Below are 12,929 nucleotides of genomic sequence, written 5' to 3'. Positions count from 1 at the left end.
ATTTACAAACATCCATACCATGGGACTTACAGCCTGTGGAATGGAGAACGAAGAAGCTGTGCACTGGCCCAACCGGGGATGACAATTGCAAACATTTGCTGCTCTCTCTTTCGCGTGTTTTTTACTTTTTTCACCGGTTTGTGGTCACTTGCAATTAAGTTAAGTGTGCCTTAGTTTTCTCATTAGGTTAAAAATTTGGTTTAAAAAACACACAGCTAAGTTTTCAGCAAACGGAACTGCTTTCAAAATGAACTCATTTATAATAATGAGTAAATTAATGGGAAAAAAAAAAAGATTTAAGTAAAAATAAGAAATATTCAATATCTAAATTCACGTTTCCGACTCCCCTTCCACAATGAACTGCTGCTAAAAATGTTAACTGAAGTGAAAAAATATGAAACGAAGAAACTGAAACTCACTTCGACTCATTCTTAATGAAGAAAAGTTTCGTTTTAAGGGGTTCGTACCAGAGATCTGAGAAATACCTGGACAGCAAGCAATGATGAAGGGTAAGCTATCAATATGAAACTTACTGGGAGAAAAAGTAAGCGATTATAAATATCCCCCCCCCCTTAAGATACATACACACAAGAGGTCACAAAACCTAATACAACCGTACTGTATGTGGACGAGAGTTAAAGAGAAACAAGGAATCCATTAACAAATTTCTTGAAAAGCTGGAGCTGTATTCATAGGGAATAACTGCATGGAGAATGCTGTTCCAAAGAACAGAGGATGATGGAATGAAAGAAAAAAAAGACAAGAAGTTGGCTTGATACACTGGTGTGCAAAATCGAAGGAGGAACTACACTTTTACTTGTATATGAAAAATTTTCCATAACTACAGCCAAATGGGGACAAATTTACTGCCAGCATACTAATAAATTATATTTATATGAAAATGTGCTATAAATTTTGTACCAATTAAATTGTAGTACGTTTTTAGCAAAAATTTCCTAAGTACGTAGTTAAGGAATTAATGTACACTGCTTACAGAAAACTATACGGAGAGACCTTTCAGTATGGAATATGTCCAATTCGAACTGCGATGCAACCTTCACAAAGTCGTACAATGCTCAGCACCAAGTGACTCAGGAGTTCTGAAGCAAACTGGCCCACTTCTCCCTCAGAGCAAGGATAAGGCCATATTTGTTTTCGGAAGAGGAACCTGTTGCATCCCAAACGTGAACATGGGGGGGGGGGATGAGATCTAGGGAACGTGCTGGCCAAGCGATTCGATTAATATCCTCGGTCTTCAGAAGTATCTTCACTGCTCGTGTGTCACTGTCATCCATAAATATGAATTCTTCGCCTTCAGCACCACGGAACAGAGTTGAATAACTTCATTGCAATATCATTCATAGTCCCGTTTTGCAGCACCTGTAGCTCGGTGCATCTATTAAGCATACTAGATATGGCGGTGCTGGAGTTATGATGTGAATAGGCATCATGCTTAATAGAACATTCTCGCGATGGTAAGCAGTATCACTTTCACGCCAAATCAACTGTCGTCAAGAATCTGAGGAAAGACTAAAACGATTCTCATTTGTAAAGAGTACATTAGCCCATTGTTGTCTTGTCCTATTTTCAAGGATATAACACCATGATGAGCTGCGGATAAAGGACGCAGACTACTACAGGCCTTGGGGCGTATAAGCATACTTGTCGCAGACATCTTACAGTATGTCGAGATATCCGCATACCTGTGCTTGAATGGAGCCGACTTGCAAGCTGACCTGCTGTGGTGCGTCGATTACATTTTGCTGTTATAACCAAAAATCTGTCTTCACGTTCGGTGGTAGAGCGAGGGCGACCTCTTTAACAAACGTCTGGGCATACTCCATTGGTTTAAAACGCTGCCCAGAGTCTAGATACAAGCTATGTGAGATTCCAAGCTCTCTGGTAATTATCAGTCACTTTGCGGCCTTCTTCAAGTTTTCTAACAATTCTTTCCCGCGTGAAATCATCTAGTGATATCTTCGAGACATTACAAGACATTCAGGTTTGCAGCTTTATTCCTCCACAAAAAGAACTTCCTTCAAACAATTCGCTTATCGCAGCCTTTTATCCTGTTGAGTGCTACCACGTGATCCCTTTGCGCGCGATTCGAAAATTTGAATGTGTAACCCCTTTCTACTCGAAATCATCAGTTATACAAATTGTCACAAGCTGAGTCATCTGAATTTGCGGTATAATCTTCAGAAATGGTGTTCGTCCTTAAGTTTTGGACAGTAGTGTATGTTTGGAAAAAATTTTGTATTTTTTAGAAAAAATACAAGAAAATGAAGACATTGAGAAAGAATGGAATAATATAAAAGAAATTATCGCATCAGCAGCATATGAAAGTCTAGGAACACACAAAAATATCATAAAAATAAAAAAATTACATCTATGGGACAATGAAATAAAAACATAATTGAAAATAAAAAGCTGGTTTTTAAAAGATGGTTAAGTAGCAAAAATAAAACAAGAAGATGAAATTGAATATAAAAAAAGACGAACAATAGCCAAAAGAGAAACCCAGATAGAGACAACACAGAGAAAGCTGGGAAAAATATGTATCATATCTAGAAAATGGCATATACAAAATAAGACCCAGTGCGTACAAAATACTAATACACATGAATGCAGATATAAAAGAAACTGCAAATATAAATTGTGAAATAGATGTAAAAGAATTCTTGGATAACTTTACAGATCTTTGGACGGGTAATACTGGCATCAAAATAATTACACCAGAAACTTACAAAATACCTTAAATGATATGATAACAATGAAAGAATTAAAGGACAACTTAAATAAAATAAAATAAATGGCAAATCAGCAGGAGATGATTGGATAGACTCCGAACTCTATAAATTTGTTGGAAAAATATTTCATCAAAGATTACTAAAATTTTTAAATAAAATATATACAAATGCCAATAGAATGGAATACAAGCATAGTAATACCTGTACTTAAAAAAGAGGATTAAACAAAACCTGCTAACTACAGAGGTATTAGTTTATTGAATACATGCTACAAAATATATAGCAGAATACTTAATGAAAAACTAAAAATATACAGTGAAAAAATATTATTAGAATGTCAAAATGGATTTAGAAAAGGATATTCTACGATGGATCCAGCTTTTTAAAACTACTTATAGAAAAAAGAAGAGAATTTAATTTGGAAACTCATCTTATGTTTATAGATTACGAAAAAGCATTTGACAAAGTAAAAAGATATAAACTGTTTCATGTATTACGAAGAATAAATATACCTAATATTTTACTACGTGCAATAATGAATATATATAAAGATAATGAAATAAAAATAAAAATAAATGAAAAGTTGCCTGAAAAACAATCTATAAACCAAGGAATAAGACAGATGCCCAACACTTTTTCAATATTTACATTAATGAAATATTAATACAGTGGAACACATTAAACAATCAAGGTATAGAAATTTCCCGGAATAACAAAATAAATACGCTATTATTTTCAGACGATCAGGTAATAATATCAGATAAGGAAGACAATTTACAAAGAGTAATATATAATTTAAACATTATAGCAGAACAGTTTGGAATGAAAATTTCCATAGATAAAACTAAAAGAATGGCATTTTGTTGCCAAACTCCAGTTAGAAGCAAAATAGTTATTAATAATAAAATAAAAGAACAGATAAATACTTTCAGTTATCTTGGATCTGAAATATCATATGAAGGAGAAAAAGACATAAAATTAGAAACTTCAAAATGTTTACAATTACAATTACAATCTTTCAAACTGATCGAGTACATATCGTTTCCGCTTTTGTCAATAGGCTGTAAATTTTCGAATAACGATAGTATGGGTGTTTTTAATCGCGAATGACTTTCACTCCCTGACTTGAGATCACGACTTTACTTATCGGACGCCTTAAATGGCTTGAAAAATATATCAGATTTAGTTTCCAGAATAGAGTTCCCGATTATCTAAATCTTAACTTCTTCATAGTACTAAAGTGATATCAGCTTACAACATGTATTAAAAGATGCGTGTCAAAAAAAGAAGTTGCAAAAATTAATATATATATATATATATATATATATATATATATATATATATATATATATATATATATATATATATTAAGCCTATGTCAGGAAGCCTCCGTAGCTCAGTTAGTTTCGACGGAGTCCTTTGGTCGAAAAGACATGGGCGCGAATATTAAAAATTAACTGGAATATCTTTCTCGCGAAATTATTAAGATGCTATCGATCCTTTGTATGGGCAATATTCTAAAGATAGTAGCAAAAGTCGCGATTAACCATTCAAAGAATGGCAGAGAACCCACAATCGAGTTATCTTGCAAAGTTTAAATAAGAATAATGCCAATATATCAAAATAAAATCATCATGAATTATTAGGCTGAATGTGATTAAATTTTACAAACCAAGATGAAAACAGAAGTTGTTCTGAAACGCCTGTCTGTTCCCGTGGGAACAGCGTTTGTATCCATAGCGTCAAAAAAAAAAAAAAAAAAAAAAAAAACCCTAATTGGGAGCAAAGTGAGCAGATGGGTCTACAATTCTTTTTCAAAAATAAGCCTCTCTTCGAACCTGTTTTTAAGTTGGTTGATCTCTGGTACCGACAAGTAGGGTTTTAAATCCCGCAACTCAATAAAATTGACCGTAGAATTTGCAATGTTTCAGACAATAATATATTTGTTAGGGACAGGGAGATGGCGAAATCTTTGTCGTACTTTTCCGATGCCTATTAAATTCAGTGATATCCTTGGTGCCAGCTGTTAATGACTGGTTACCCCACTCTTCTTCAAAAGTTTGTTAGGGCTAAATCGGCTCTCCTACTCTCTTACAGAAATAAAAGATATTAGCGAATTTATTTAGTTTTATTTTAAAAAGTTAATATTTAAAGCAGAGACGTTTCCAAAAACTACTGGCCAGAACTGCCAAAATAATCTTGGATACTTGTCTGTTAAAATCATTTAATAATAATTAGATTAGTGGTTGCAGCATTAGTTATTCATGAATCGAAGTTTATCCAAAAAAAAAAAAAAAAAACCTAATTGGGAGTGAAGTGAGTAGTTGGGTCTACAATTCTTTTTCAAAAATAATTTTCATTAACAATTTCATACCGTTGTCATTTGAGTCGCTGGCGATGCAATGCCAAGTTTTGGAAAATGTTTGGAGCCTTGCTTCAAAGTGCATATCCTGCGACTAGCAAACATCTTACATGGGAGTTAAATTCTAAAAAATCTTATAAATATTACTTTAAATTTAAATGTCCTTCCCAATCGTTAAAAACTAGCTACAAAAATTTTAAAGTTTTTTTTTTTTTTTTAATTTGCTCATCTCGTGAGTGTATTGACTACTATCGGTTTTATCTGCAACATATTTTCCTTAATCTATCTGAGCCAATGCCTGAAACAAATAGGACCGGCTTGCAGACGAAACAAAATAAATGACTCCTAGTGAAAACGTTTGTAGACCCATTTTAAATAAAGCGATTCAATATGACTACCGATGAGGAAATATTTCAGTTATTCATGTGGGTTAAAAAGGAAGGAAATATAAGACGAACAGAAAACGTCGTTGTAATCTAGTTGGAAAATCAGGGGAACAGTCAAAATCGTTCAAAAAGTTCATATTGAGATTCTAAAGAACACGTACCTTCATAGACAGCAGAATATAAATGGCGTTTCATTTATATTCTGCTGTCAATCTGTTTATTAATATCTAAGAATTGGGCAGTAACACACACGCAGGAACAAAGTAACTGATAAACATGTCAGTACGTGTAATGGCGCGTGTATCATTAAGAAATATTTTTATGCGCAACTGCAATTTCAGATTGAAGTCTAAAAATAGTTATTAAACATTTAATATGCGATATCTTCGTTAAGTTTGACCGAGATAACGCAAAAAAAATAAGAAGAGAAAAAATGACTGCGTCTGAATGATATTATACACTTATTTTTTGATCATGCGATATAAATTCAAAGCCAAATTTTCCAGAAAAACAGTTTGACTGAACTTAAAAAAAAAAAAAATTAGAAGGCTGCACGCCACAGATTGCGTAAGCGGAATAGTTGCCAGATAAGACCCAAAAAGTAAATCAGTTTAAAACGAGGTATGACAAATATTGTATCTGTTAGATTACTTCCTTATGGTAACTTGGTAACTTCTGAGGCTTGATGGACCTCAATCCCATGGATTATTATCACTTCATCGCTAGGAAATAGATTTGTGTTAAAGATTAACGAGCACTTGGCTCACCCTATTCAGGGCAGTGCGGAAGCGCCTGAACCGAAAAGCAGAGCAACTTTTGGGCGCTTAGAAAACTCCTGAATGAGTTGAAAAGCCGCTTAGGTAAATAAGTAGTGGTAGTGTTACGGAGCAACGAGGAAATATCTGGGATATCAGCAACGATATGCAGGAAAGCATGTCACTTGTTGATCATGGAGAAGATGATTTGGGTATTCCTGGGGAATTTGTTGCTGTCGGCTTGGCTGGGGTTCATTTTGCTAAAGGCTATTAGCATATCCCCTAATGATGCAGTAAGAATCAGTGCAGAGTTTTAGCTATAAGCTGCCGAGGCTCCGAGTAAAATTTGCGGAGAAACCATAGTTTTATCGGCTGTAACACCCCGCGCTGTGAAATCTGGCGCCGGTTTCATGGCTTGATTTTGAGTGGGCGGTGTTTAATGCCGCTCTTGTCTTCTGTATGTTAGAAGGGTGAATTTGAACAGCCCTTATAGTTGGCTGGATGTGGGCCGCCACAATTCTCGCATTTAGCAGGTGTAGCCCGTGGTTTTGTGCAAGTGTGCGAGGGATGGCTGTCACCGCACTTTACACACTTGTAATCTGCTTTACATAACTTTTGTCCATGCCCAAATTTTTGCAGCGATAACATTGACCGGCGGATGCCTTTCTTCTGAGTGGTTCGGTCTTGAAGACTAAGCTGCAGACTATCTTAAGGTCGTAAATTTCTCTGTGGTCTTTACTGATCTCCACTAAGACCAGAGGCATGGGGCGCTTGTCTGCGCGTGCGCGAGATCTTAATTGGTTCAAGGCCTTGTGATCTGAGGTCAGTAGCTATTTCATCAGATGTAATGGCTTCTCCCAGACCTCTGATGACTACTTTTAGGTTCTTTTCACTCTTGAGTTGAAATGTGTGATATGGGACATTCAGTTCGTCCATAAGTCTGGTGATCGGCGGTAGTCCAGCGCCCCTTCTGGTTGAATTCGGATTCCGTCATCTGTGTTCTTAGCTGATATAAATTTGATGTTGCTGTTCTTCATTGTCTGCGCGATTGATGACCATTTTTCTTTCGATCTTAGAATAACTGGAGGAATCCTCTCTTTGGGCTGTGCTCCTGAGTCCGTCACTCTTTCTTCAACAGGTTGTTCTGTTGTGTCCATTGGAGCTGTACTTTCCAAGGGCTGGGGTAATATTTTAGGATCTACTGTGGGGGGACTTTTTCTTTCTCTTCTTCCTTCTGACCTCCTGAAAGCCACTGGAGTTTGAATTAGGGATGTCTTCAGTTGTTGTTGCTGGCTTGCTGGCGTTGTCATGTGAAGAGGGAGGAAGTTTTTTTAATTTCCTTATCAAGTTGCCTACCAGGCTAAGTCTTTTATTTTAGGTCATATTTTGGTCATAATTGTTACCCTTCGTGATTAATTTAACCCTTCGATAAAAAAAATAATAATAATAAATCATTATCATAATAATAATAAATCAATAAATCAAAAATAATAATAATAAATCATTATCAACACATTCGTTGATTCATTATCAACGAATGTGTTGATAATGAATTTATAATACCACCACATATACCTAATTTTTCTCTATTTGTGACTTATTTCCTAATTTTAAATATTTCTTTACGTCAAAGAATGATTCAATTTTCATAATTATTAAAAGTGATCAAGATATTTGCCGCAATAATAAACCAGAACTTCCGTGGTATATTTCCAAAAATAGGATACAGCGACTTAATTACTGGCAGATTCCACTGAAGGGAAAGTACAGTTTATTATTTCATAATGATATGAGTAAGACTCACTTTTATTTACTAATCCTTGTACGTCAATATTTGTTTTCACTCCATTCAAACGTGTTTAGCATGAAAAGGAGAAGAGAACTTTTAATAATACCGATGCACGAATGACCCTTGCTAAAATACAACTACCGCCAATGATTTTCTTTTATAATATTAAACTCTGCACCAATAGTATTCACTGTTGATTTTGGCAATTTACTGATACATGTTTTGGTTCTGCTGCTTGCGAGAACAACTACTGTACATGCAGACCTAGAAAATGAAGGTACCCCCCCCCCCCCCCAAAAAAAAATAATAAACATACCGAGAAACTCATAGCTGACACACGCGAATGTGTATCACTCTCACTGAAGCAACACGCAATTTCAGCATTAGCTGAATTTCATTTATTAAGGGCGATAACTAATGATTGATAGAATATTTCAGATACATGCATTTTCATACTGCCTATGAAATATACGGTCGTCGAACAGATCAATTCTTAAAATTAAAATCACCTAGTTTTAGGCGATATTTACAAAGCATGTTTAGGGTCATTCTTTCATACTGTATGAAAGTACTAAGCAGTGAGATGCAAGTCGTACGCGTGGAACGCATTTTGACGCAATACACGACAGAAATCAGCCGTTAGCAACCCAGACCGTGCAAGATACTCGAGTCCATTTCATGCAGCTTGCAAAATGTTTTCTTAAAACGCTAACTTCCCTGTCTAGTTTCCTTCAAAACTTTACATCTGTTAGTTTAAATACTTATTTCTGATTCTTATTTCTTAAATACTAATTATTTCCGATTCAAGAAAGTTAATGTCCAAGAATATATATGTACTCGTGCATAATTCCAGGTCTAGGGATACTATTTTAGATAGGTAAGACTGATTGTGCACAAAGAATTACAGAGCCAACGTCTAGCAAAAAAAAAAAAAAAAACCTTGCTAATAAAAAGAAGATGACCTCCAGGCCTAAGGATGCTATTTTAGATGTTCATGAGACTGATTGTGCACAAGGAATTAGAGTCAGCATCTAGCGGTGCAAAGGACTGTAGCGAAGGTAAACAAAATTTGACAAATGGAGTAACGGTTAGTGCATCTCTTTTTTCTCGTCCATCAGTACTCAAGAATATGGTGTTTAGAAACAATGTTAAATGCTATGTTTGTTTAATGTATGCCTTTAATGTATGGAGTGTTGCATAAGAGAATGGAAAGGATGAAATTGGTAGAGATGGATAGACAGACAAAGGTTAAGGTGATGTGTAAGGTTAAGAAAATAATAATAGGCGATTCAATGATTCGTAAAATAAATACCGGAGATGTCTTTAAAGAATATTAGCCGGGAGATACGGTAGAGTGTGTAACTAGAGCTGTAAAGAGAGGTGATCATGTAGATGAAATGATTTTAATGGCTGGGACAAATGATTTGGGAAACACCGTAAATAGTGTGGCAAGTGATTTAAGGGAGATGTTAGAGATTGCTAGATTTAAGAGAAAGAGTGTTAGAATTGTCAGTGTGTTGCCCAGATATGATAGTCGAGAAATGAGAAGGGCATTAATGATGAATGAAATGTTAGCTAGGATGTGTAGGAAAAGAGGGGTAGGATATGTGGATATATGGGAGGAGTTTTATGGAAGAAAGAATTATATGCCGAAGATGGTCTGCATTTGAATAAGTACGGGAGTACGCTTTTACAGAAGTTACTGTTTAATGAACAGGGGTTTTGGACCAGGAAAATGAGAGTTATTAGATGGGGAGGGTTCGAGATGGTTGTCGGAAATAATGACAGGAAAGTAGAGTTAGCTGTAAATAGTACTAAGGTCAATAATAACTGTGATATGGGGAATCATTGTACTCATAATTTTAATGGTATTCAGAGCGGGCTAATTCACACACCGTGTGATTATCGGGGGGAAAGGAGTATTGCAGTTTATATATACCAATGCCCGAAGTATTCGGAATAAGTGCAATGAATTTCTGTCATTACTTAGTTCTACTTGGGCAAAAATTATAGGAATTAGTGAGACTTGGTTAACTAAGAATGATTTAGTCATAGGGATTGCATGTAAGGGATATAGTATCTTCAGAAAGGATAGAGAGAACAGAATGGGGGGGAGGAGTTTTACTAATGATAGACAAAAATGACAGAAGTGCCTGAAGATGACAGACATGTAGAGGGTAGTTCATTTGAGGCTGTTTAGTGTGAAATAGAAATCGACAGGATGAAATATGTAATTGGTTGCTGCTATAAGGGAGTATAAGGGAGAATGTAGATGATATGCATTGGCAAATTAGTAAGATGAGTGGAGAACGTGTAATTATTATGGGCGATTTTAACTATGGGGACATAGATTGGGAGAAGGAATGGTCTCAAGGAACAAAGGAATTGGAGTTTATACAATTGTTAAGAGATAACTACCTGAGACAGCATATAATGGAAGGTATAAGAGATTTGAGAGCGTTAGATCTGGTCATAGCATCGGAGAACATATCAGTAAGTAATTTAGATACACCGTCTCCACTTTGGGAAAGTGATCATGTGGTCTTGACTTGGGAGATTGTATTATGTGCTGAATATTCTTTAAGAAGGGTTATATGTGGAATTACAAGACTGGTGATTATGAAAAGCTGAGTAGTCAGCTTTCAAAAGTGCAATGGAATGAGAATTTTAAGGGGAGAGATGTTGATGGTGCATGGGAGATTATCAAGGAGTATTTAATGAAAGCTGTATCTGACTGTATTCCCAGAGTCAGGAGGAGGATTCAAGTAGGAGTAAGATGGATGAATAATATTATTAAGCGAGAGTTGCAGATAAAGAGAAAGTTGTGGTATAAGTATAAAGAAAAAGGTGATGAGCATTCCCATGAGCAGTACAAGATACAGGCAAGAAGGTTAACCTGCATAGTAAGGAAGGCCAAAGCTAATTATGAGAGGAAGCTAGCTTATGAGTCCAAAACAAATCCTAAAGGAGTTCTTTCGCTATGTGGCAAGTAAAAGGAAGAATAATTTTGGCAGGGTGACTTTAAAAAATGTTGAGGGTAAGGAAATTACAGAAACTAATCAAATATTTGAGTTGCTTAGTGATCATTTTGCAACAGCGTACCATCTGGATTGTGATACTGCAATGCCGGACGTGTCATTGACTGATGAGAGTCTAGTGATAGAAGAATTTGAGATGCTTAGTATATTACAGAACCTTAATGCTAACACTGCCATTGGGTTAGATGGCATATCGGCCCATGTTTTAAGGGAATGCGCAAGAGAATTAGCACCCCCTCTAACTTGGCTGTGTAATTTAAGCCTCAGTTCTGGTAAAGTCCCAACTGAGTGGAAAGAGGGGAAAATTATTCCACTACATAAGGGGGGGGGGGGTCTCCAGGACAGAGGTAGCAAATTATACACCAATTAGTATATCGGGAGTAGTGGTTAAGGTTCTGGAGAAATTGATAAAAATTAGAATTCACGACTGGGTGGACAGCAATATAATACTTTATAAGGGGCATTTTAATTTGCTCACTTTCTATAATGAAGTAACAATGGAGTTGGATAAAGGAAATCCTTTTTCAGTGATCTTCTTGGACTTTGCAAAGGCATTTGACAAGATTCCACATGGAAATCTGTTGCATAAATTGGAGCAAATGAGTATGGATCCGATACTAGTGATTTGGATTAGAGGGTGGCTAACGGGTAGATATCAAAGAGTGGTTTATGGTGGAGCGGAGTCCAGTAGAAGGCAGGTGACTAGTGGTGTGGCTCAGTGCTTGGTCCTCTGTTATTTAATTTGTACATCAATGATATTGAGAATAGTTTGAAAGGAGATATCCACTTGTTTGCTGATGATGCAAAACTGGGAAGAGCGATAGTTAATTCAGATGATGTGAATATCTTACAGGATGACTTAAATAGGCTGGTGGTTTGGGCTAAACTAAATGGCTGCCAGTTGTGGCCAAGTGTAAGGTGATGTACTTCGGAAGGATGAGATCACATGCTGTTTACTATATTGATGGAACTGAACTGCAGGAGGTTTATGAGGTTAAGAACTTGGGAGTTATTGTGGACAGAGAACTTAAGTTTCGAGGGCATATTGCCAAGGTTGCCAAAACTTCACATCAGATTACATGGTTATTGAGGAACACACTGACAAGCAGGGATAAGGAAGTGATTGTCCCACTTTATAAAGCATTAATAAGACCTCGTTTGGACTATTGTGCACAGATCTGGTCACCTGGATTTCTTGGCGATGTGGAAATGGTGGAGAGGATTCAGAGGCGGGTTACGAAAATTGTTGCAGGCCTGTGGGATGTCTCCTACGAGGATAGATTGAAGGTCTGTGGGCTTCAAAAACTAGTTGATAGACGTATGAGAGGAGATAGATAGAGGCATATAAATTATTAAAAGGGTTTTATAGGATTGATACTGATGACATTTTTAGACCAGTGCAGGAAGGGAGAGAACGACGGGTCATCCCTGGAGATTGTGTAAGAGTGTGGTTAACAAGGGTATTAGGACTTGATTTTTTGCTTGGAGGGTTGTAAATGGGCGGAATGCGTTGCCAGAGGTGGTTGTGAATGCTTCGTCTGTGAATGAGTTTAAGGGGAAGTATGACAGGTATTGTGTGAATAACGGTTATTATTCACAAGTTATTATGTCAATATTGGGTCTCCCGCGATGAGTCTTTTGCCTCCATGGAGGCATCTTACATAATAATAATACAAATATACTCGTATACTTACTGCTTGTTTTATCTCAAACATCTAAGAGTAGCCATTCGGCATCTAACGACTAATACAAATCAGTAATATAGACCATTAATAAATATATCATTAAGCACTTTAATATGCCGATAATCTAAGGGCACAATTAACGGTTTTGAGCAAAAGGTTATACA

General features: G+C 36.2%; 1 protein-coding gene across 6 annotated transcripts in view; it reads left to right on the top strand.

The window, feature by feature from the left end:
* The window catches only part of LOC150105341 (testis-specific serine/threonine-protein kinase 2-like), a 63,523-nt gene that overhangs the window by 14,098 nt on the left and 36,496 nt on the right, over positions 1–12,929 (top strand). The window contains exon 4 of one of the 6 annotated variants that reach the window (XM_090394725.1): positions 7,916–8,046. The exons of the other annotated variants lie outside the window; for them this stretch is intronic. Coding sequence (XP_090250851.1) covers positions 7,916–8,010 — 95 coding nt within the window. The 3' untranslated portion in view covers positions 8,011–8,046. The remainder of the gene's footprint in view (positions 1–7,915; positions 8,047–12,929) is intronic. 6 annotated transcript variants of the gene reach the window in all.

This window comes from Typopeltis vanoorti, chromosome 6 (genome assembly GCF_054136105.1).
Source record: "Typopeltis vanoorti isolate ZY-2024b chromosome 6, IOZ_Tvanoo_1.0, whole genome shotgun sequence".
Taxonomy (NCBI): domain Eukaryota; kingdom Metazoa; phylum Arthropoda; class Arachnida; order Uropygi; family Thelyphonidae; genus Typopeltis; species Typopeltis vanoorti.
Note: the sequence above shows the minus strand (reverse complement) of the source record. Positions and strands in the feature narration are given on the sequence as shown.